Source organism: Thermobia domestica, chromosome 1 (assembly GCF_964235325.1).
Source record: "Thermobia domestica chromosome 1, izTheDome1.hap1.1, whole genome shotgun sequence".
Taxonomy (NCBI): Eukaryota; Metazoa; Arthropoda; class Insecta; order Zygentoma; family Lepismatidae; genus Thermobia; species Thermobia domestica.
Window position 1 is genome coordinate 330,794,019 of NC_137454.1, and position 20,719 is coordinate 330,814,737.

The 20,719-nt window shown below is 34.8% G+C and overlaps 1 protein-coding gene across 1 annotated transcript; it reads left to right on the forward strand.

The window, feature by feature from the left end:
• The first annotated feature begins 5,454 nt into the window (after nt 1–5,454).
• Nucleotides 5,455–19,518, forward strand: LOC145663108 (uncharacterized). The gene is made up of 6 exons (XM_081729386.1): nt 5,455–5,547; nt 11,108–11,241; nt 12,329–12,577; nt 13,389–13,809; nt 16,600–16,784; nt 18,193–19,518. Exons 2-6 carry the CDS (start codon nt 11,131–11,133, stop codon nt 18,313–18,315), a joined length of 1,089 nt encoding a protein of 362 aa, XP_081585512.1. The 5' UTR covers nt 5,455–5,547; nt 11,108–11,130; the 3' UTR covers nt 18,316–19,518.
• The last annotated feature ends 1,201 nt before the right edge of the window (nt 19,519–20,719 follow it).

Consider the following 20,719-nt stretch of genomic DNA (forward strand, 5'->3'; position numbering starts at 1 on the left):
TGGTATGCATATGTTCATTGACTCTCTTGCACATTGCTGTCTCTAGTTCAAGCAGTGTTGAGTATGATGCACAGTGACCAAACCGATTGATAATGGTAATTAGTTCTGCACTTCCAGTCAGGTGTCGGACAGACATGCCAAGTAGCAATTGTTTGGGCATGGTCCACTGTCCCCTTGTTACAGCATGGCATACATCTTGAGAAAGGGAAGAAACTAACCGTTTATTCCTGTTACTGGAGTCTTCATTTCTTTTACCTGTTATCAAGCATGTCATAAATTCTTGAAGAAGTTGAGGAGGCTGAACTTTGTTACTCAGAAGAAAATCTGAAGTAGGAGGCCATGGCATGACTGGAGATTCCATGTGGGCATTTTGAATGATTCTCCTTAGGACTAAAGCTGCTTCTTCTAATCTCTTTGAATCAGAGGCTGCGATTTCAAATGCAGTTTCCACTGCTTGACCTTTGGGCAGGTAGGATGAGTAAACAAGGTCAGATTTGTAATTTGGTTGCCAAAACTGTATTTGGCTACCAAATCGTTTCTGTAGTTTTGCTTTCAGTTTGTCAGTTTTGTAAGAAGCATTGTAGAATTGAGGTGTGTTCTCGAGCATGAATTGAAGATAGCGTTCCTTCAGCATTGACATCCTTTCAACATTGAAGCCATTAATTATGCTATCTGTTACATACTGACACAAGTGTTCAAATGCATTATTATGAGCAGTTTGATCTTCTTTCTGTTTTCCCGATATTTTAGGCCGGTCTTGTCGTGTATAGTCCCTTCTGCATGATGGATGATAATGTGCTTCACGTGCTACCAAGTCAACATCGTTTACTTTTAACAATATCACTTCATCATTTCTTCTTGCAGCTGCCTTTTTAATAGCTTCCTCGGCAGTTTTAGTAACACATTTGACAAGTATTTCTTCCTTTCCTGCTTTTCTTATTCTGTTCTTTTCACAAAAAATACATTTGTTCTTTGGAAATAGTACACCTTCATCGTATGTGCGACGTTTTTTGGAGGGGCATGAATATGCACTGTTAGCTGCAGTATTTTTTCTTTTCAGAATTCGCGATATATTTGTAAAGTTTTGGTAACACCAAGAATGAGTTCCATGTAACTTAGCAGAGTATTTAGTAGGCACTTGAGTACAGATTTCTGAGAGTTTTTCATTTGCTTGTCCTTTGTTCTGTCGAATATTAGCACAATCCAAAATTCTCTTGAAGCTTGTATCAGATAGCCTTCTCACTTTCACATCTGATTTGTTTTGAGAATAGTGAATAATGCAATGCATTCCTTGAGACTTTCGTTGGTTGCTGGTGGAAACTCTACACACTTTAAGTTTTAAAGGTTTCTCATCTAGTTTCTTAGATTCACTCATTTTGGTTTTGTTCAGTTCCTGAAAGAGAAAGAAAATGTTTGTAAAAACAGAGTCAATGAGTTAATTGAACATGTAACTACCATATACACTCAGCAACTATGAGCAGAAGTCTATAAGTATATAAGCTGAGCTAGGAAATAATAAGCAAAAATTCATACAGGAATCTATGCAGCATACAGTTCACAGCAATGCTAAAAGAACTAAATGATAAAACGTTAAAACGTTAATGTGCAGCTTCAGTTGAAAATAGTTAACAGAACACATGGTTAAAAGTAGTCCAATACTATGATTCATTGCCCCAAGTCCTTTAAAACAATTATATATATATATATATATATGGATGTAATACTGTAACACATCGTTAATAAACAATATGACGTCAAGTGTTTTATTGCAATTGTACATAAATTGTCAGTATCCTCAAGCAGAGAACATAAAATCTATATCCAAATACGTTGCTGCAGTAGATCCCCGGTAGTACTCAATTTCAAACGTCACTTACACACACGTCCACCAATGGATTAAATGCAGACCACTTGATTTAAAGACCTTAATAATCATACTTTTGAGAAATGTAGGTCTTCAAAAATCCGCAAGGGGGGGGATGGTGGTCTGAAGTCTGGCCTATGGTCTATTAGAGAATACAAATTTTATTAGCTACAGTACGGCATTTTATTTACCTTGGAAATAATCAAAAGATGTAATTTACATAAGAGCGAGTCTTTTCAAGAGTAAGAGGGCAAGAGTACAGAGCAGGGCAACAGTCTGCAGTTTCATGTGTACAACAGCGTGTGGCACAGTTTGCTTTATATGGAATGATATTCTACGAATATAGAATTTTAAAACTTAGTACATGTAGCTAAACAATTTAAAGCTTATTTCGTTTTCTTTTTTTAATTATTAAAAATTGTGAAGAAGAAAAACAAAATCCATTTGTAATGTATATACACGTTTTTCTTGAAATCGTATTCAAATAAAATTTATTTTTACTCTATTTCTTATATTCAATTTTGGAATGTTCAAATGCTGTAATGCATTTATGGAATAAGTGTATTCAGAACATTTTTCCGTTCGGAGTATAACGAGACTAGATATATATCTGTCTAATTTAGTGAGATTTCGTGAGATTCTTTGGCACTTTTCTGCAGCCTAGAACAAAATTTAATGTTGGCGCGCAATAGACACACTTAACACGCCCTCACTCTTCTGCCTCTGGAAGCCAATTAACATATCAAAACTCGTTCAAACTTGACACTGACTGTATCAAAGGTTTAGGATACCAGGTTTATTAGTAGAAATGAATACAATTTCCGTAGATGGCACTTTGCTACTACATTTACCGTCTTTTCCATCACACCTGGTATTTGACTTTTTCTCAAAATAGTTAATTAGCTATTATTCTTTCAAAATACATTAGTTATTATTCTTTATAAAATGTATAAATCTTTGGAAATAGTTTTACTCGATAAGTGAAACCACATCGAAATATGGCCATCAGTTCTCTAGATAATTGCACATAGCCGTACAGTAGTGTTAATAATAATCGGAAAAGTTACATATTTATTAATTTTCATACGAGTAAATAACCAGAGATTTAGTCTTTGATGTCCTTTAGTAAGAAGAGACAAGAAGGTTCCAACTAACAGTATGATTCTAAACGTTATTCGATGCTACGTATTTTCTGAACTGAGTGAGTCATAGCAGAAATAGGTTAAGAGAATTTTAACCACAGTTACACGAGACATATAACTAACTAACTCTATGGCTTATGGAACCCGGAGGTTCATTTCCGCGTTCACAAAAGCTCTCCTCTGACTTCTATCCTTAGCTAACAGCATCCAGTTTCTACTTTGTATTCCAATCTCTGCGAGATCCATCTTAATATTGTCCTCCCATCTGCGCCTAGGTGTTTCTAATGGTGTGAATATTTCTAAACAAGTGCTTTTTTTTTACAGGATGCGGTTGTTAGCCCTACCCAAACACCCAAGCTGGAGGACCACTCCTAGTTGGCTGTCCGTGACTGCTTATTCAGTATAATGCAGCTAACGCGACACATAAAAGACTAAATGAGTTTAGCTCTGGGGTTTGGTGCGAAAACAACGCTTCTGTCTGAGAGTCGAATTCTGTGAGTCGAATTCACAAAATGTATTCTCAAATTTGATCTCCAATGCCTCAATATTTTTTAGAGAACCTAATATTTGAAAGATTTGAATTTTTCTTTCCTCACTGTTTATGATGCGTATCTGAATCAAAGTGCAATAAAGAACTTTTGTAGAAATTACTAGACTGTTTAAAACGACACATTTGCAAAATAAATAAGACAAAATAAAATAAAATAAAATAAAATGATTGTATGTTCCTTTGCTTCTATAAAAGTATAGCTACACTTTCTAGTAATTGTATTTATAAGTTCTTGCAATTGCATATTTAAATGTCTTTGGTAAACAGAATGGTAAGCAACACCTATGGCAAAATTAAGTCATTAGGTGAAAGGAGAGGGCATAAAACCACTATGAAGGTAATTTAATTTCGGGAATGTGCCTGTAGATGTCAGAAGAAAGTTTGTTTCTTGAGCGTCATTGCATTGAATTCCATGGGAATGTTCACCTTCTTTTCCAGTTAACTCGAAAGCTATAAAATGTGATATATCATTCTGTTTCCCAGATCCTCTAAATTTTTTGCAGCTAGGACTGCGCTGATTCAGTGAAAGAACGCTCTTCTATGGTGAGTGGGAACCCTGCTTCGATCCTAGCGTCACCCAAGTAGGATTTGTGGCGGACAAACACGCTTGTCATTGGCTTCCTCCAGGATCTCCCGGTTTTTCCTACACTGAGAGAAATGCATACTCCAGTCGGCATGTAAATGCTGTTTTTACCAGTTTACGCGCGTCACCTCATTAAGTAATGTTGTTTCATCCGTAGTACTGTCTACACCACCGTCCAGCGAAAATTTTGTATTGTGGGACCACCATTTCAAATCTAGAATTAACGCCATACCCATTCCGACGGTGGGAACTTACGTATATAATGTTGTGACCACCTTCCTACGGCTGTTCCCTCCTGATTCTTTCTAAATCTGTGACTCCCTACATTACGAGAGTAATATGACGTCATATCATTCTGTGAGAAGGAGAGAGAGGAAAGATGTTTTTAACACGAAATCAATCATGTGAATAAAATTATCCAATCACAGCCAGTCTAGTTCTTCTGCGACGAAAAAGTGTGGAAAAGAGGGCAGTGATGCCAATTCGGGGGAGAAGTTGCTAAATCTAGGGGGTTCAACTTTCAGGATAGCGACAAAAATATCTTTTTCGATTAGCGACTGTTTTGGTGATTTTTGAATGAGAATTTGGCGACTTACGTACAAAACTAGCGACTTTTCTGCTACCAACAACTTGTCCTATAATGAAGTACTATTAGTCGAATCAGCTTAGATATATGTTTGTTTTCCTTTTGTTTATTTAAATTAGCGTAAGCACTGATGAGCTGGGAAAGTATATAGCATGTGTCTCCATATTTTCGTTACGATTGCTGTTATCTCTTGTCCGCTAACGGAGACCAATTCCAATTTATAATGTCCTTTAGGTTGCAGAGCTTCCGTTTAAAGGCAAAAATAATACGTTAGCAAGAGTAAGTTGATAATTTGTAGAAACGTAAGTAAAAGTGAAGTGGATGTAAGATTCAATTCTTTGTTCGTTTTTCTAAACTCATTTTTGATTTTGCTGAACTGAAATTGATCATAAATTAAAAAATACATATATCGTTCTAAAAATGAAATTATTCTTAGTTACATATGATTCTTTCAATCTGAATTGACCACAAATTTAAAACATACACACACACACACACACACACACACACACACACACACACATATATATATATATATATATATATATATATATATATATATATATATATATATATATATATATATATATATATATGTATATATATATATAGTGAGGGAGAGAGAGTTCCATTAATAATTTTGTTGCGACTTTTCACCCGAAATTGGAGTCATTTCATCTCCCATTTAGCGACTTCCTGTGTCAACTTGTTGGCAACACTTAAAGAGGGAAACAACTAGCTATTAACGTGGTTGCTAAGGAAGCTAGGACATTAATTTTATTAAAAAACAAGAACCATACGTTGAAGGTAATGGATGAAGAAGTAAGTATACTACTCCAGCAATGGAACCTTACAAAGTTGGTTCCAAACTTTCAATTTAACTTAAATATTAATTTGATATTGTGTATTTACTACTTCCGAAAAGAAGTTTAAAGCTCGTCACACTTATACATTGAACGTTATTCAAAGGTGCGGCGAGATGGGGAATATTGTTAACAAAGTATAAAATTGGCGTCGATAGCGTTTAAATATTGGAGGGCACATGCTACATTCTATATGCGCAAGTAACTTTTAGCTGCATACTGAGATTTATTTTAGTTTATGTTGATTGAGCAAATTTAGTGAGTGAGTTATCTAATGCAGAGCTATTGTCAATTAATTATACGAATATGAATTTTATGCATTTCAATCAGGGAACGTTCTAGAACACAGGTCGCCCTATATAGATTAGTAGCTAGGTTGATTCCTTCCTGTAGCAAAGTTTAATATTTAATTTACATAGTATTGCCGAGCGAGCGTTAGCGAGTGAAGGCAGGTTAGAGCCCCGCAGGGCACGTTGCTTTCTGTCTTTATTACAGCTAAATGAGAAGGGGGACCTGTGTTCTAGAACCTTGCCTTTCAGTCATCAGAGTAGTTAATTTTGTTTACTCCTTAAAACCGTAGGCCTACTGCTTAGTATTTCGGTACAGCTACACCTATGCCAGGAAACAATTTCTGAGGCACTACAAGTAGGTTTCATAATTAAATAAATCTATGTAATAGGGAAACATGATCATTTCCAAGACACATCAGTTTGCACCATGTTATCAATCTGTACGGATTTATTTGGGCATGCGCCAATGTAATAACAGTCCAGAATGTAGGGAATCGTTTCAAGTAAGAAAAGAGATAAATGCAATCTTAATTTGATGGAGTATTCTTAATCTGCACCAGCATTTAAACTGAAGGTGAAATACAGAATAGGGCATTTGTGCCGTATCGTAGGACCACTTTGAAAACGAAAAAAAAAATGTACCGCATTCACCTATATTTTGTTGGGTTGCATAAAGTTACGTCACTTTACGTTAGGGACATAGTAACTAAAACGCAAAAACAGGGGGTTAAGTTCCAGAGTTGGGCGTCCGTTTGCAGCAAAATTTTTAAAATTTACAGGAAGGATATGGATAATTTGATCGTTTGTGTGCTTGATAATATATAAGAGTCTCGAAAGATCTGGTTATTTGTTATATATAAGCGGTTATAAACATGGGACTATACGGCGAGCGGAGGGAACTATTTGGCGCAAGGTAACTGAACAGTTGCATTGTGGGAAAGAAACGAGCATTTATGTTATCAAAATGGCGAGTGTACAAGGGCAATGAACTAACAGTTTAAACATTTATGAAGCAATACGTTGATAACGAGCAAAATCTTTTAAAAGTTTGTGAAGAGCACGGATTAATGAACCTAATAACAAATTGCAGAAAGTGTGGAAAAGAGATAACAGCGAAAAAACGTGGCGAAAGCGGACGCCCAATTTCGGAATAAATGCCAAAACAGAAACCAACCTGTGCTAGGTGGCCACTAAAAAGCACAAATGCTATTTAGCCGAGTCATGGCAGGAAGGCCGAGGGGAGCGAGGGGGTACATCCGAAAGGTGCAGGCGCGTCATCGACGGTGGGTGTATGCATTAGCGAGAATGGTTACAAATATCTGGGTTTTGGCGATCGTAAAAATTACAAGAGCACTTGTCATCGTTTCACACTTGCAACGCTTCACTTGTTAACATACAATATAGCTTCTGTACACTATGCAGAAATAGATTCCCGTTCAGTTAGAAGTCACTTACCTTCAAAACTCAGGCTTGTAAACTTTTCCAATTTCAAGAAGAAAATTGTGTACAACAGTTTCCTGGGGTTTCCTTTCCTTAAATAAATACTTCGCTAAATAGCCCTCGAAATGCTCTTCCTTCTTCCCCAACGTCATGTCTTTCACGCTACTATATCATAAGAAATGTACCTCTCCGCGAAAAAGTCCTTCCGCCTCCACATACAGTACTGCTTACAACATCAAAAACAGCCAACAAAGACAACGTTCTTCACTTTTACTATTTCACTTACCTGACTTTCACTCATTCCTCCTCACAAACTTAAATAAATTCTCCAGTTGACCCGGTAAATTTCCTAAAATTGGTTCGGCAATACGGCACTTAACCCCAGAATAGTCTCAAATAAAAGTACCACACTAAGGAATTTTTGATGTGCATTGCCCTATCCGTCTCACTTGCGTTATTACCGTTGTAAAGACCTCCAGAATTGGGAAAAACACAATAAATGTATAATTAATATTGATGCAAATACTCAGGGCTGCGGTGACACTTCTAATGGGTCCCATATTCGATTTCAGTTTCTTTCAAGTGTTTTTTTTTTTTAGTAGACAAACACCGTGAACATGCATTTCCTCGTGATTGTCCCATTTTACTTAGTTAAAAACTCTATTTTATTTACTCAACTATATACTTTTGATGTATGGTTAATGAAAGGTCATCATTTGTCCCGGAAATTCCGGGACTGTCACGGAATCGAGATCTGCGTCCCGAAAATGTTTCTCGGGACGCTTAAATGTCCCTGCTTTCAGCGAAGAAGAAAGGAAGGAAATATCATATTTTTTTTCATAAGATTAGGTATATAATTATTCTCTTCAACTTCTGAGTATGGCAGTTCAAAAGTTGAAAAATTGAAGAAAGAATAAAAGACTTGAATACATAAATCATGGATTTAATTAAGTTAAAAAAAATAAACGAAAGAAGTTCTTCAAGATAACAAACGCCGCCAGAACATATTGTCAATGAATTAACAGTTCTTAAAAAAAAAAAAAAAAAAAAAAAAACGAACAGACAAAACGTGTTAAAGGAAACATCATATCTTGAAGAGCTAAAACAGGCTCTGAAAGCCTCGAAACGTAATAGATCCTGAGAAAAAGAAATTGCTTACCAGGGGAGAAGGGATAAATCATCTGCTTTCGTTTGCTTAACTAGGGAAGAGAAGGTCTACTAAAATGACCAAAACTGTGATTACGCAATACCTGAACAACTCTATCTAATGGAAGGAAGGAAGTTAGTATATAACACATCTTTTCATTTTAAGCATTTAGTAGCGTCCCGGATCTTCATTTTTTAAATATGGCAATCCTACAACCCTTCTGGGTTGAACGAAAAACTAATGAGTAGGTGTTAGAATTAGTATGGGAGAAAGAAAAAAAATTAGATGTAATTAAGAGGAGGAAGAGGAACTGGTTGGGACATTGACTGAGAAGGAACTGTATTATGAGGGACGTGCTAGAGGGTATGGTGGAAGGAAAGAAAGAGGAAGTGAGGAGGATATCGTTGATGGACGATATCAAAACAGAAAATTGTTACGCCAAGGCAGAGACTAGCTGAGGACCGTGGTGCATGGGAGCTTCTCAGTTGCAGCAAGTGACCTCCCAATAAGGGTTGTGAGGTTAAAGTTGATGGGTGCTCAATATTAATTAAATATAATCAATATTATGTAGCCTAGTTTCTATAGCAAAGGTGAATTTCTGAAAGGAGCTGTGGCAGGGTTGGCTGTTTAAAAAAAAAAAGAAAAGAAAAGAAAACTGGTTTAAACCAGAAAACGAAAAATGTTCATAAAAGTGTAAGTGTTCGTAAAATCTTGATGAACTCATATTTGTGGGTTATCACGTTTCACTCCCTTATATTATTCGTATTATATTTAGATCCAAATTCCCCATTCATTACTCAAAGAGATTACACTACAAAAGCAACTTCTTTTTTGTATAAGTTTATGAATGTTTCTTTTGTGATTTTTTATAGTTTGTTATTATTGTTATGCAATTGGAATCAAAAGCTTAAATATTGTTTCGTTTTAATAATGTGTACTATTGATCGAAATGCTGTACTTTTTTTGGGGGGGGGGGTCATACAAACTCCACGAGAGACATTTATTGAAATCAGAAGTATCTTTGGTATCTATTTATGTATAAGTGGGTCAGAGCCAATTCGTATCTTTATTCACTTCTCTTACTGATATGCAAATTAAGTTGTTATATTTCTTTAACTTGGACTAATAAAAGTCGTAGTGAACTAACTTGGACTAAATTAGTTATGTAATCTGCAGTATTTTGAAATTATCCGTATGTAATTCTGTATAATGGTTTCACTTGTGCAACTGTTTATCTTTTTGTCCTTCTGAAATGACTCTTGATAATTATATTAACAAGTATGTAAAGATCAGTACAATGCATTTTTATCAGGAGTCCGTGAGTGAGTGGTAGAGTATCGCATTTGTGGCTATAATTATTCTCGGTTTCGAGTTTAAATGGAGGATAATTTCTCTTGGATGTAAGCCGAGTAGCAGTTTAGATTCCGCTTGAAGCTTATGTGACCCCTTCCGACATAACCCGTTGTTGCATAATAACTCCAAGGCGAAACAAACTTATTTCTCTCCACATGTGATATAAATATATAGTGCTAATTATTTAAACCATAAAATCCTGGTTTAAACAAACAAAAAAAAACGTTTGTGTTTTTGTTTGTGTTTTTTTCAATGAAAAAAAAAAAAGGTTTTTGCCCACCCTCGTTGTCAGTGTTAATCATGAGTTCTCACAAATTGCTGTTGTGAGAGTTTATTTTAGCGTCCGTTTCATCACCAATACTATGTAAGAAGTGGAGCTACGCTACAACGTGCCCGCCCGCAATCGTATCCGAGTCTCGCGCCGAAGACACGATACGTGGAAGCACTAAATCAGTCTCCTATGATGTACTAGTATATAAACAGTCTCGTCTTTTAAATGCCGTTTTATTTTTAATTGTTTAACGAAAATAATTGTATTTGCAATATATTATTTTAAAAACTTTCATTTATTATAAGTATTAAACATGTTTCATAGAAACATAATAGATGAACTTCCTTTGGAGGTTCCAGGTCCATTTTCCCTCTGTGGCTACACCCCTGACAATACATCCTATGCCCTGTCGCGTTAGATCGTTATTTAATGCTGCGAATAATTAAATTACGGCTTCTAATGCTTGAACAAATGTTAAGGTAGAATTCTCTAACAGTTTCCGTTTGAATAATTTTTAGCAAAAATGTAACCACACAAGTAGCAAATATTCAACATTTAGACAGCTGATCAAGTGGTTAGCTCGCGCACTTTTGGTGCACGGGGTCTTGGGTTCGATGTCCAATGCAGACCCACTTCTTACACAGCCTTGGTTTGAAAGGGGACGCCGAACTTCAATAAATAATGACAACAGCTTGCAGCTTTTATAAAATTTAATAAAAATTGCAAATAGCATTGTTTTCGTCCAATTCCAGCATGTAGCCTAATTACTTATTGCAGTAAAATATTATTTGATCCATTTAAACTAAACATACAGCAGTTAGTGTTTGCTGGTAATTTGTTTACTTTCGTCCCGTGAGATATTTTATGTAGAACTTCCCTCGAAGGAAAAAAAGATGAAGAAATTGCTCTGATTGCTCATAAGTCTTGATTATCATAAGAACACTTTCATCGACTCATTGCTGTGTGTAAATAATTATTAGCACAAGTTATAACATTGTCTTTTTTTTTTCTATATAAGAAAACTGTATTGATATAACAGCCATGCGTTTCCTGAATGAAAGGGACATGGAGCAGCTTATTCCACAGATCGGCCTCCGTGCTAAATTCTGGGAGAACTGGACTGTTTGGTCTCAAGCTGTCGACACTCAAAATGTAAGAGCATTTCCAAATAATACTTATGAGTTGACACAGTACTTGTACAAAGAAATTTGGTACGAAAACGTTTAGTGTGGAAAAAGTAGTTTATAGAACAAGAATATATTATAACATTCTTCTTGCATAATGTACGTTGTGCGAATAGTTGATCATGAGCATATACTTTGTACTAAGCACCCATTGAAAATGTTTCATGTATAATTACCTGCGAAGAATATACAAGTCACATCTTTGTGTTAAACAGGGAGATGGGGTTCTGTAGGAGATAGTGTTGTATTGTTACATTCTTATGGTTTTGTTTTACAATGTGCAACAACAATCAACTATTGTCAAGACTTCCAGTTTAATTGTAATTTTGGCCATTTTTTTTAAATCTCATACTTAGTGCTAAGCTTATATGAGGAATACTTTTTTTTTTTAGTTGAATATACGTGAAATGTTATATAATGAATAATATATTAACTGCTTCAAAGGTGAGTTTCGTTGAATTTTCTGCCTATTGCATTACGGTGTCTTTAGCTACGCACAATGCTGGGTCGCTCCGTGTTGTCAGATCCGAGTATTTTTTCTTCTTTTTTTTCGTTAGTTGCCTTCTGATGTCCCACACAGAGACTTTTCCTTTATTGATGCCTTGGGAAAGACAGAGAATGCAGTCAGTAAATACTTGCTTTTATTAATAGGTTTGAAATTTTAAGTACGTAGTATAACCACCCTTAGTTAGGTGATGAAGTCCAATCTCTTCGGACCGAAACTTGTAAATCACAAAGTAGTAGCCTAGAGGATGGTTACACCAATTTAGCTCAAGATACTAATTTCCTAGAATTTTACTGTTTCATATCGTCTTTTTATAAAGTTTGTTTCTCATTTTTACTGTAAAATACTCAGCTTTTCGTGAAGCTTTTCTAATCACTCATCGATTTTTTTTTTTCTCCGGACAGTGACAATTCGTATTTAATTGTTGTGGCTTGCATACGCTTTCCTGTAACTTTTAAAAAGTTTATTATTAGTGTATTAAGTTTGCTTCTGAATAATGATTCTCAACCGTACTTTCCAGTATGTATGTATTTAATATGTTTATTTGTAGGTTAATCCTTCCTTTGAACCGGAGTTTGAAGATTCCATACTGGACATATCTACGAGTGTATTAAAAGCAACAGGTGCAGAAGAAGTATTTTTACAGAGTCGAACGAACACAGCAAAAACTTTACCGGACACTTCGGAACCAATTGTTGGACGAGAAGAATTAGCAACTTCAAATCAGCAAATTCAGCTTTATGAACCACTGTGTGCAAGGAAAGATTTTGAAGTAAACAGGGAACAGGATGATAATTTTGTAAGTTATTGATATAATGAACTTTTTATTTTATATTTGTACGTATAGCTGGGCTCACTTTACGGAGCAGCGTACTTCCAGACGCTTCGTAATGCACTGCTAAACGAGGCCACTTCGAAACCATAGATGTGAGAAATAACCAAGTTCTCAATGACAATTCGTTATTTTAAAAAAAAGGTACCTTTCACTCTGTTCACATACATAGTCCCAGTTTCATTGTTCTCAATTTTATCATACCATGTTTATTTTACTGTGAACAATTCCTTGTATATTCAGTCACTGTTCATACAAAAGTATTTCGACAAATTAAGTAGCAGCATTTGCACTATGCTTCCTTGAAGATTTTAACCGGTTAACGTACCAATTATTTCCAAAGGAGCGTTTCAATTTTTACCTATTTTTTTATTGCTAAATTGTAACATGTAACATATTCTAACATTTTAGGAACAAAACGAATGGCAACAGTGTGATTATTTTTACTGAAGGCAACAATGATTTACGTAAGCCTAAAATGTGCTTTCAATAAAGCCTCGAATATACTCGAGCTTGTAAACTTTGTACCGTTCAATAGTGATCAATTGTAATAATGCCGTATGATGCCCGAATATTCTCGAGGTTTTAAAGTATTTGTAAAATTAAAATCTCGAATATACTCGAGCTTTTCAGTTAACCGGTTAAATTACCTTTCGCTCTTTATACATTACCTTTGTTCAAGCTTGTATCTGTTTTCTCGAATATTAACTCTCTTCTATTAAGCATGAACATTAGATCATCCAATATGCAATATATGTTTCGGTGATTTATATTACAGGTTCTCAAAGTACTACAGAGCTCCATGGATGGGAAAGGTCTTATTGCAGCAGGAAATACAACCGGCGGACTCTTAACACAGAGGCAGAGAAAAGAGCTTGGTGGAATAATAATCAGAGCGATCTTAGGTGATAGCACATCCTTAAAAGTTCACGCAGAAACCTTTACTAAGTTAGCTCTTGAAATAAGAAAAATATTTCCGAAGGAGCTTCCAGCTATTTACTTCACTTCTTCATTAAGTGCTATCCCTTACCGAAAGAAACGGAACGCTGGTGGCATCTTGTATGAAGCTTATATATCAAGGCGCAGAAGATTCCGCAAACTTGGGGAGCTTCCTGGATTCAGTAGGTCAAGAAACTCAAGACCCTCATCACCAGCAACACTAACAGATTCCAGCTGTACTGAAGATGATACTGAAGTCGGTAAGTATTTTTTCAGTTGCCAAATATTTTGAAAGTGCTAGGATCTATTGTATAATATATTTACTTTATCTGCTAAATATTTTAAAGCACTTAAGCCTTAAAGAAAAGGTTCACTCTGGTGAATGGAATCTTTTATCAGCTTACAAGACAAGATATCGTTTTTGTGATAGTGACTTTATCTCCCAAGCGAAGTGCATATAATTAATTATCAATAATTAAGTTTAACGGCCCACAGTTATACCCTTTTAGCAAAAGGAGCTGGATGGTTAATGAAAGTGAATGATGGTGGAATTAAGTTTTATGTGGTCTCCCAACGGAGATCGAACTCGGGACCATGCGCACTAAAGGCATATGTGCTAGCCACTAGAGCAGCTGGAGACACAAGAAAAGTGCAACCCGCGAATTGATGTATGGGTATTGCTGTATTAGGACTAAATTTTCAAATTTTTGCTATGTTCTTTTCACGTCCAAATCCTGCTAATTGCATTTGTTTCCGAATGACTCATGTAAACACTAAAATTTTCCCGTTATTCCATTTCTGAGAACTATTAGTAAGATCTGACAAAAAACACACACTATACAAGTGTAAATAAGTAATTTTAATAACGTGTAGGTGCTCTAGGTTGAATATTTAACGAAGAAAAAGAAACCTACCTTGCATCTCGTGCTTTTTATCCTGGTTAATATTTTATTTCTTCAATATTGCCTCCCGAGCTGGAGCCTTGGTCTGAAATCCTCCTACTATATACTAGAATTTGTATTATATTTTTATTTATTTACATGCTATTTTATTGTTATTATTCTTTTATTTATTTATTTTTGTTTTTAAATCCTGTAATACTAAACACACCACATGTCCCAAAAGCACTGAATATTCTTTCACCGTAACAGCTCGAACTGTGTCTTTTCGTTCTGGTGAGGTGAACGTATTGTTGTCATTGTTAAAACAAGCTTGTATTTAGGAGAACAGGCTGGAATAGATTATACTCACCTTACATCCTTGTGTGTAAATGAACAAGAGAAACAAGTGAAAGAAGTGTAAATTATTAAAACAAAACAAAATATTTTCTTTAATACGTTTTACATCTCCAAAACGAAAGGATATAATTCGAACTTTAAGGTGAAAGAATGTGTTTTGTTTTGAGGACACGTCGAGTGTTTCATATTACAAAACTTAAAAATCACAGTGTCTTCTAGTTCGTAGTAAAAATGTTCGAGACCAAGGGAGAAGCGCAGGCAGAAATATTAAAGAAAGAATTAATAAGGATAATAAAGCACTGGATGTAATGTGAGTTTCTTTCAGAAGTACTTTTATTACTTAGTATAGTCTAAGCATCGGGGCTAAAAAATTGAGGTCTAAGGGCAAATCATGTAACAATTTGGCATCCGATATTTTTTTGAATATATACCCATCACTGATCACAAAAACACCAGAGCCGGATGCCAGAAAGCCGAAATTTTAGCCATTTGTATTATTCGCTATATCTTCGTAACTATTGAAGCTAAAGCATACAAAGTTTTTTCATTTTGTTTGCGTAATTGTCTTCAAATTAATTTCAGTGCATTTTTGAGCTAAATATAATGGTTTTCTTGTTATTTTCACTTAGTATTGGTTGCGTGTGAAGTCAGTTTTTAGCCACAGATTATATACAAGATCGAATTTGGAAAAATGTGTCTTCTAAACGTTTTTCGCCATTTTATGCTCTTCCAAAAAATGCATGCTTATATTAGTGTAGGACTAATAGTGCCTGAGTTAAAGCGACTTTATTCTGTCGTGTGTGAAACTGATCACGGCGCGGCCCAAGAGTTACCTTCCCACAAGCGGTATATATCAGCAGCTGATAATGATTAATATATATATATATATAATCTTGTCTGCCTGTAAGTCTATAATCCTGATAATTAAGTCTGTGTATAAACTAATTACAGTTATCCAGTTTTAATATGAATTGAGGGGCTTTTTCCAAAATAACCCTTGTTAAAATACAAAATTTCTCTGAAGAATAAAAAGAGAGCTTTCTCTAGTATACAGTATGAGAAACTCTGCAAATCTGTTTCTTTATACGTGTCTCTGATACCTTGTAAAACATGCAGCTTTCTTTTCATTTTTCTGAAAAAAAAAATCTTGTTTCAACAAGGGTTGCTTTTGCCACAAGTCCTTCGATTTATTTACTACAATCAATACTAAGCGAAATAGAGTAGGAACCAGATTTCAAAATTGCCTTCAAGAGAGAATCATGAACAATTTGCCATCCACGTTTTTTTATACATTACCACCGTTTCCTCTTAATACTTACTGTAAAGGTCAGAAAAAAATACGATATGCCTAACACATTTTATAAATGATCAGTTTTTAAACTAAAATCTTATTTACAGAAGAAGCACTTACCTATTATTAAAATTGTATACAGTTGTTATAATAAAATAAATCTATAATAAGAAACGTAATAGAAGGAATTCATATACATAAGAAATGTCTATACCTTAGAACATTTTTTTTATTATTTTTAGAGTTAGTTCTTAATAATGTTATGCCACTCTTATATAACGGTAACCAAGAAAGTTCTGTCCCTTTTCCACCCGCATTTTCGAACATCGATATGTCACCTTAGACGTACGTGGAAGATCAAAAATAGTTCCCATCAACATCGACGACCTTCTGCCAAAGAAAAAAAGTTTTTTTTTTTTTTTTTACATATCTGGTCTCTAGTACTTTTACAAAAGATAAAATATTAAAAAGCATTAAAATCAGATACCTGAAGCGTCATCTCAATATTTACTTTCTTTCAGTTGCTCCATCTGTGGCTGAACACCTGCAGTGGCTGAGTAATGCAATCCAGCCATGGTCCCTCGTCGAACTGTATTGGAAGGAAACCGTAGACTCTCGGCTAAAATATTTAGAAGATACTGAAGTTACTCTGAGCGAGTATTTCAATAAATACCCAGCCTTGAAGCAACAACAGGGATATCAACTGGTAAGTGGTGTAGGGGGATATGTTAGTGCATTGGTTATTTTTTCACAATATTCGAATCAAATGCTAAATACGAATAATTTTTATCGTTTCTTATGAATCTTAGCCCTCACAAGCAGCAGCTTCAGTTTTGACGAATAATTGTCTCATAGATACGAAATTCAATTGTATGCTTTTTCTTGTAAGAGAAAACTACAAAATATTGCATTACAAAAAGTGTAAGATCAAATTTGAGAGCAAACAAGTTTTATATTTCATTCTATTAAGTTTCTTTTTTTCTTTTCTTTTTTTTCTTTTTTTTTGTATATGTGAAAGCTGGTTTAGATGTTTCTCTTGAGTAAGTCGTTATCTTTTTCTTTCTCAAGAAGCAAGTCAGAAACTTTGTAGTGTGTAAGTTGGAGTATATTTTATATAGCTTCAAGGGTTAAATTATATCAGTTGTCCTGTGTCTTCGCAGGTAAGAATTTTGGAAATAAACGTAATATTTGTATATTTCTCCATTCTTCAATTTAAAGCTAACGAGGGTACCTACTTAAATATGTTCACAATTCACAAACTGAGATTGTCAGCTATACGGTCCGTCATGATTTATAATACTTTAGTGCCATTCGCTAACGTTCCTAGAAACATTTCTGTTTCCTAGATGATACAATAAAGTGTGATGCAGGGGGAAGTGTAGGTGATCATCAGCAGCACCTTAATATATACAACCATTTTGTAGTGCGTTTGGATTTGATAAGACCTCATATTCTATGCCTGGCCTGAAACCCAGAACTACCGTATCTCGTGGGAACATGAAAACAATTATAAACCAAACAGTCAAACTTAGTTGAAGTTCGCCAGTAAGTTTATCTACCACTAAAATCCCATCAAAATCTGCTTAATGATTTTCGAGTAATTGACGAAAGAACATAAATTCTAAAAATTGTTTCTTTGCCTGATCAACTATCGTGACAATCTATTTCCTATATATGAAATTTTGTAACAAATTTAGGGACGCACATGACTTTTGAATTATTTCATAATATGTGTAGCTTAAATGTCTTAAATCACTGATGACCTAATGGCGGCTCGCTGGCTAATCAGATCCGCGAATAAAAATGATCAATATATATATATATATATATGATTGGTTTATGTTTCAACTGCATGAATACTAGCAAGAATATAGCAGATTACCTTAATTTACCTAAAGCGCGATTTGATTTTTAACTGTGAAAAACAAATCTTTATCCTTCTGGTTTCCAAACCTATTCTCCATGGTGAGGTCATTAATACCTGACTGGTTTGAGAAAAGGCACTTTTATATAGTTACTCCCAAATGTTAATAATTCAGTAGTTTCTATGTAATAGGCTATATATGACAGAGATATTAATAGGTTTCTGACATCAACACTGCTTTTTATTTCAGTTACTTACCGATTTTGACTACAAGGAACCTGGAAAAAACTATTCACAGTTTAGTGGCATCCTTAGGGTCCGTGACAAAATAATAAAAATAGCAAATGAGAAGCAGAAAAACTCCAGAGAATAACAAGTGAGAAGCATAAAGACTCCGCCTCAGTTTTTCAGAATTTCTTATGTATGAATGAAGTTTTAAAACCAATTTTGCGGAACCTGAAACGGCTACAAAATTGTACAGCTGGTATGGAAAACATAATACAAAGCAGAGTCTGGCTAGACATCATGGCCAAAACTGAAGAGCAGGATAGTTTAATGCTCCCGTTGATTTTTTTTATTATTATTATTATTCCGAGATAAGCAATCCTCTTGGTAGCCATGCTACCATTCATAAATTGGGTGCTGTTTATTTATCACTACCTTTTCTGCCTGGCCATTTGCTTTCACAATTGAATCACATATTTCTCTTAGCATTATTTCATGCATCAGACAGAGTACAGTTTGTTAATGACATAGTTTTTAAGCAAGTAAGTGAACAACTTAACTTCTTGCGTAATACTGGTATTAATGTATCCACAGATGTGCACACAGGTAATATAAGGTTTCATGTTTGTTTCTCAGGCGATAATCTTGGTCTAAACAGTATTTTGAGGTGTGTGGAAAGTTTTGTTGCAGACTGTTGGTGTCGAATATGTTCAGTAAATAAAAAACAGTTGCAGACCATGTGTTTTGAAAATCTGTTCTTCATAAGGACAATAGTAAATTATGAACATGCTGTATTGTTACAGAATAAATCAAAAACTGGTATAAAAGAAAGATGTGTCTTTCTTGATACATTGCATGGCTTTCAACTTTTTGACCACGTGTCTGTTGATATTCTTCACGATTATTTTGAAGGTTGCTGTCGCTATGTCATGCCATTTCTTGTTGAATTTTTACTAATTCGTTCTAAACTTACTTCACTTAACATTTTAGAAAGCAATTGAAAGCTTTTAATTATGGCCCGACTCAGGTTCAAAACCCACAAACTGTATTGTTGTTGATGGTTGCAATGTAAGAATTAAAACATCAGCTGCTGAGATGATGGTATTGATAAGACACTTGGGTCTGATAATTAGAGAGTATGTACCCACAGACTGTGAGGTGCGCGGGAGTTGTATTTATATGTAACGTAAAATTATGGATAGGCTACTTAATCGCCGAGTTTGTGTTGATTCCACAGAACAGTTGCAATTTATGATTACAGATTTTCTTTCTGCAAAGGTCTCTTGTAACCGACTGAATATTTTTAAAACAATAGCATTAAGAAAACAGCTACTCCTCAATGATATTTTCATTGAAAACAAAACGTTGGATGCCTTTGCATGTGCAAAGAGAGTATCAGTTAGTAATTTAACTAATCACCTCCTGTGTGAGCGGTTTGATCTGCGGCAATCAAACTTGTTCGTAGTGAAGTGGATTAAAGTTAAGGGTCAGAGGTTACATATTTCTTCTGTTGTCACAGTAGATCTATGCATTGATACACTCCTGCTTTTGCACAAATTACTAAAATATTTGTTGCTGATGATGGATGAGTTTTTTTTCTTATGTTCTCTGTTTCAAACAGTGGAATTGGACTTATTATTTTGCATATCATGTACATAGAACCAATGAGAGTGACTGGTTTCAACCCTCTGCTCTGTTTTCTTTAGTGCCGAATGCAATTACTATCATGTGCGACAGTAAGATATACATAACTGTCAGAATGCCCTTAGAATAGCTTGGCTAGCTTAGATTACATGGAGTTCCATCATTTTATATTTTATGTATTTATTTTTTATTTTGTTTATTTATTTATTTGTTGCTTGAGAAGTTAAAGGGAACTGTACTAGGTCTGATTTAATAGGTTTTGTCTTTCCTGTTTTATAAAAATTGTAAGAAGCTTCTTTCTCATGAGTATAAGGGATGAAAACAGACAAATATTGTTATGTCATGCTTATAAATGGCAATTATTTACTATTATTCCATTGTATGTGAAATCTATGAGCCACACAAGTCCCTCGTTAGATGATGTGGTAGAAAAGTATATGAGTGTGAACGTGGAACACTGTGTTGTGAATTTTTTTTCTTGGGAAGTTAAAGGGAACTGTACTAGGTCTGATTTAATAGGTTTTGTCTTTCCTGTTTTATTGTAATTGTAAAAAGCTTCTTTCTCATGAGTATAAGAGATGCAAACACACAAATGTTGTTATGTCATGCTTATAAAAGGCAATTATTTACTATTATTCAATTATATGCAAAATCTATGAGTCACACAAATCACTTGTTAGATGATATGGTAGAAAAGTATGTGAGTGTTGACGTGGAACAGTGTGTTGTGAAATTTCTTTGATATGAAGACGAAAATTAGTAAAATATTCAGATGAGTCCAATCATCCGGCATTTTACAATTAGTGAGTACTACAATTCACTCTAAGAAGAGTTTCTGTTAGACCCTCCATTAGGGACTGTCATCCTCCCAATGCGACGAGTACACCTTTGACCGAGAGATATTTCAA

Coding starts and splice junctions, on each gene's coding strand:
- LOC145663108 (XM_081729386.1), top strand. CDS start 11,131: ATGCGTTTCCTGAATGAAAGGGACATGGAGCAGCTTATTCCACAGATC. Junction 11,242..12,328: donor AAGCTGTCGACACTCAAAAT/GTAAGAGCATTT, acceptor GTTTATTTGTAG/GTTAATCCTTCCTTTGAACC. Junction 16,785..18,192: donor AACAACAGGGATATCAACTG/GTAAGTGGTGTA, acceptor TTTTTATTTCAG/TTACTTACCGATTTTGACTA.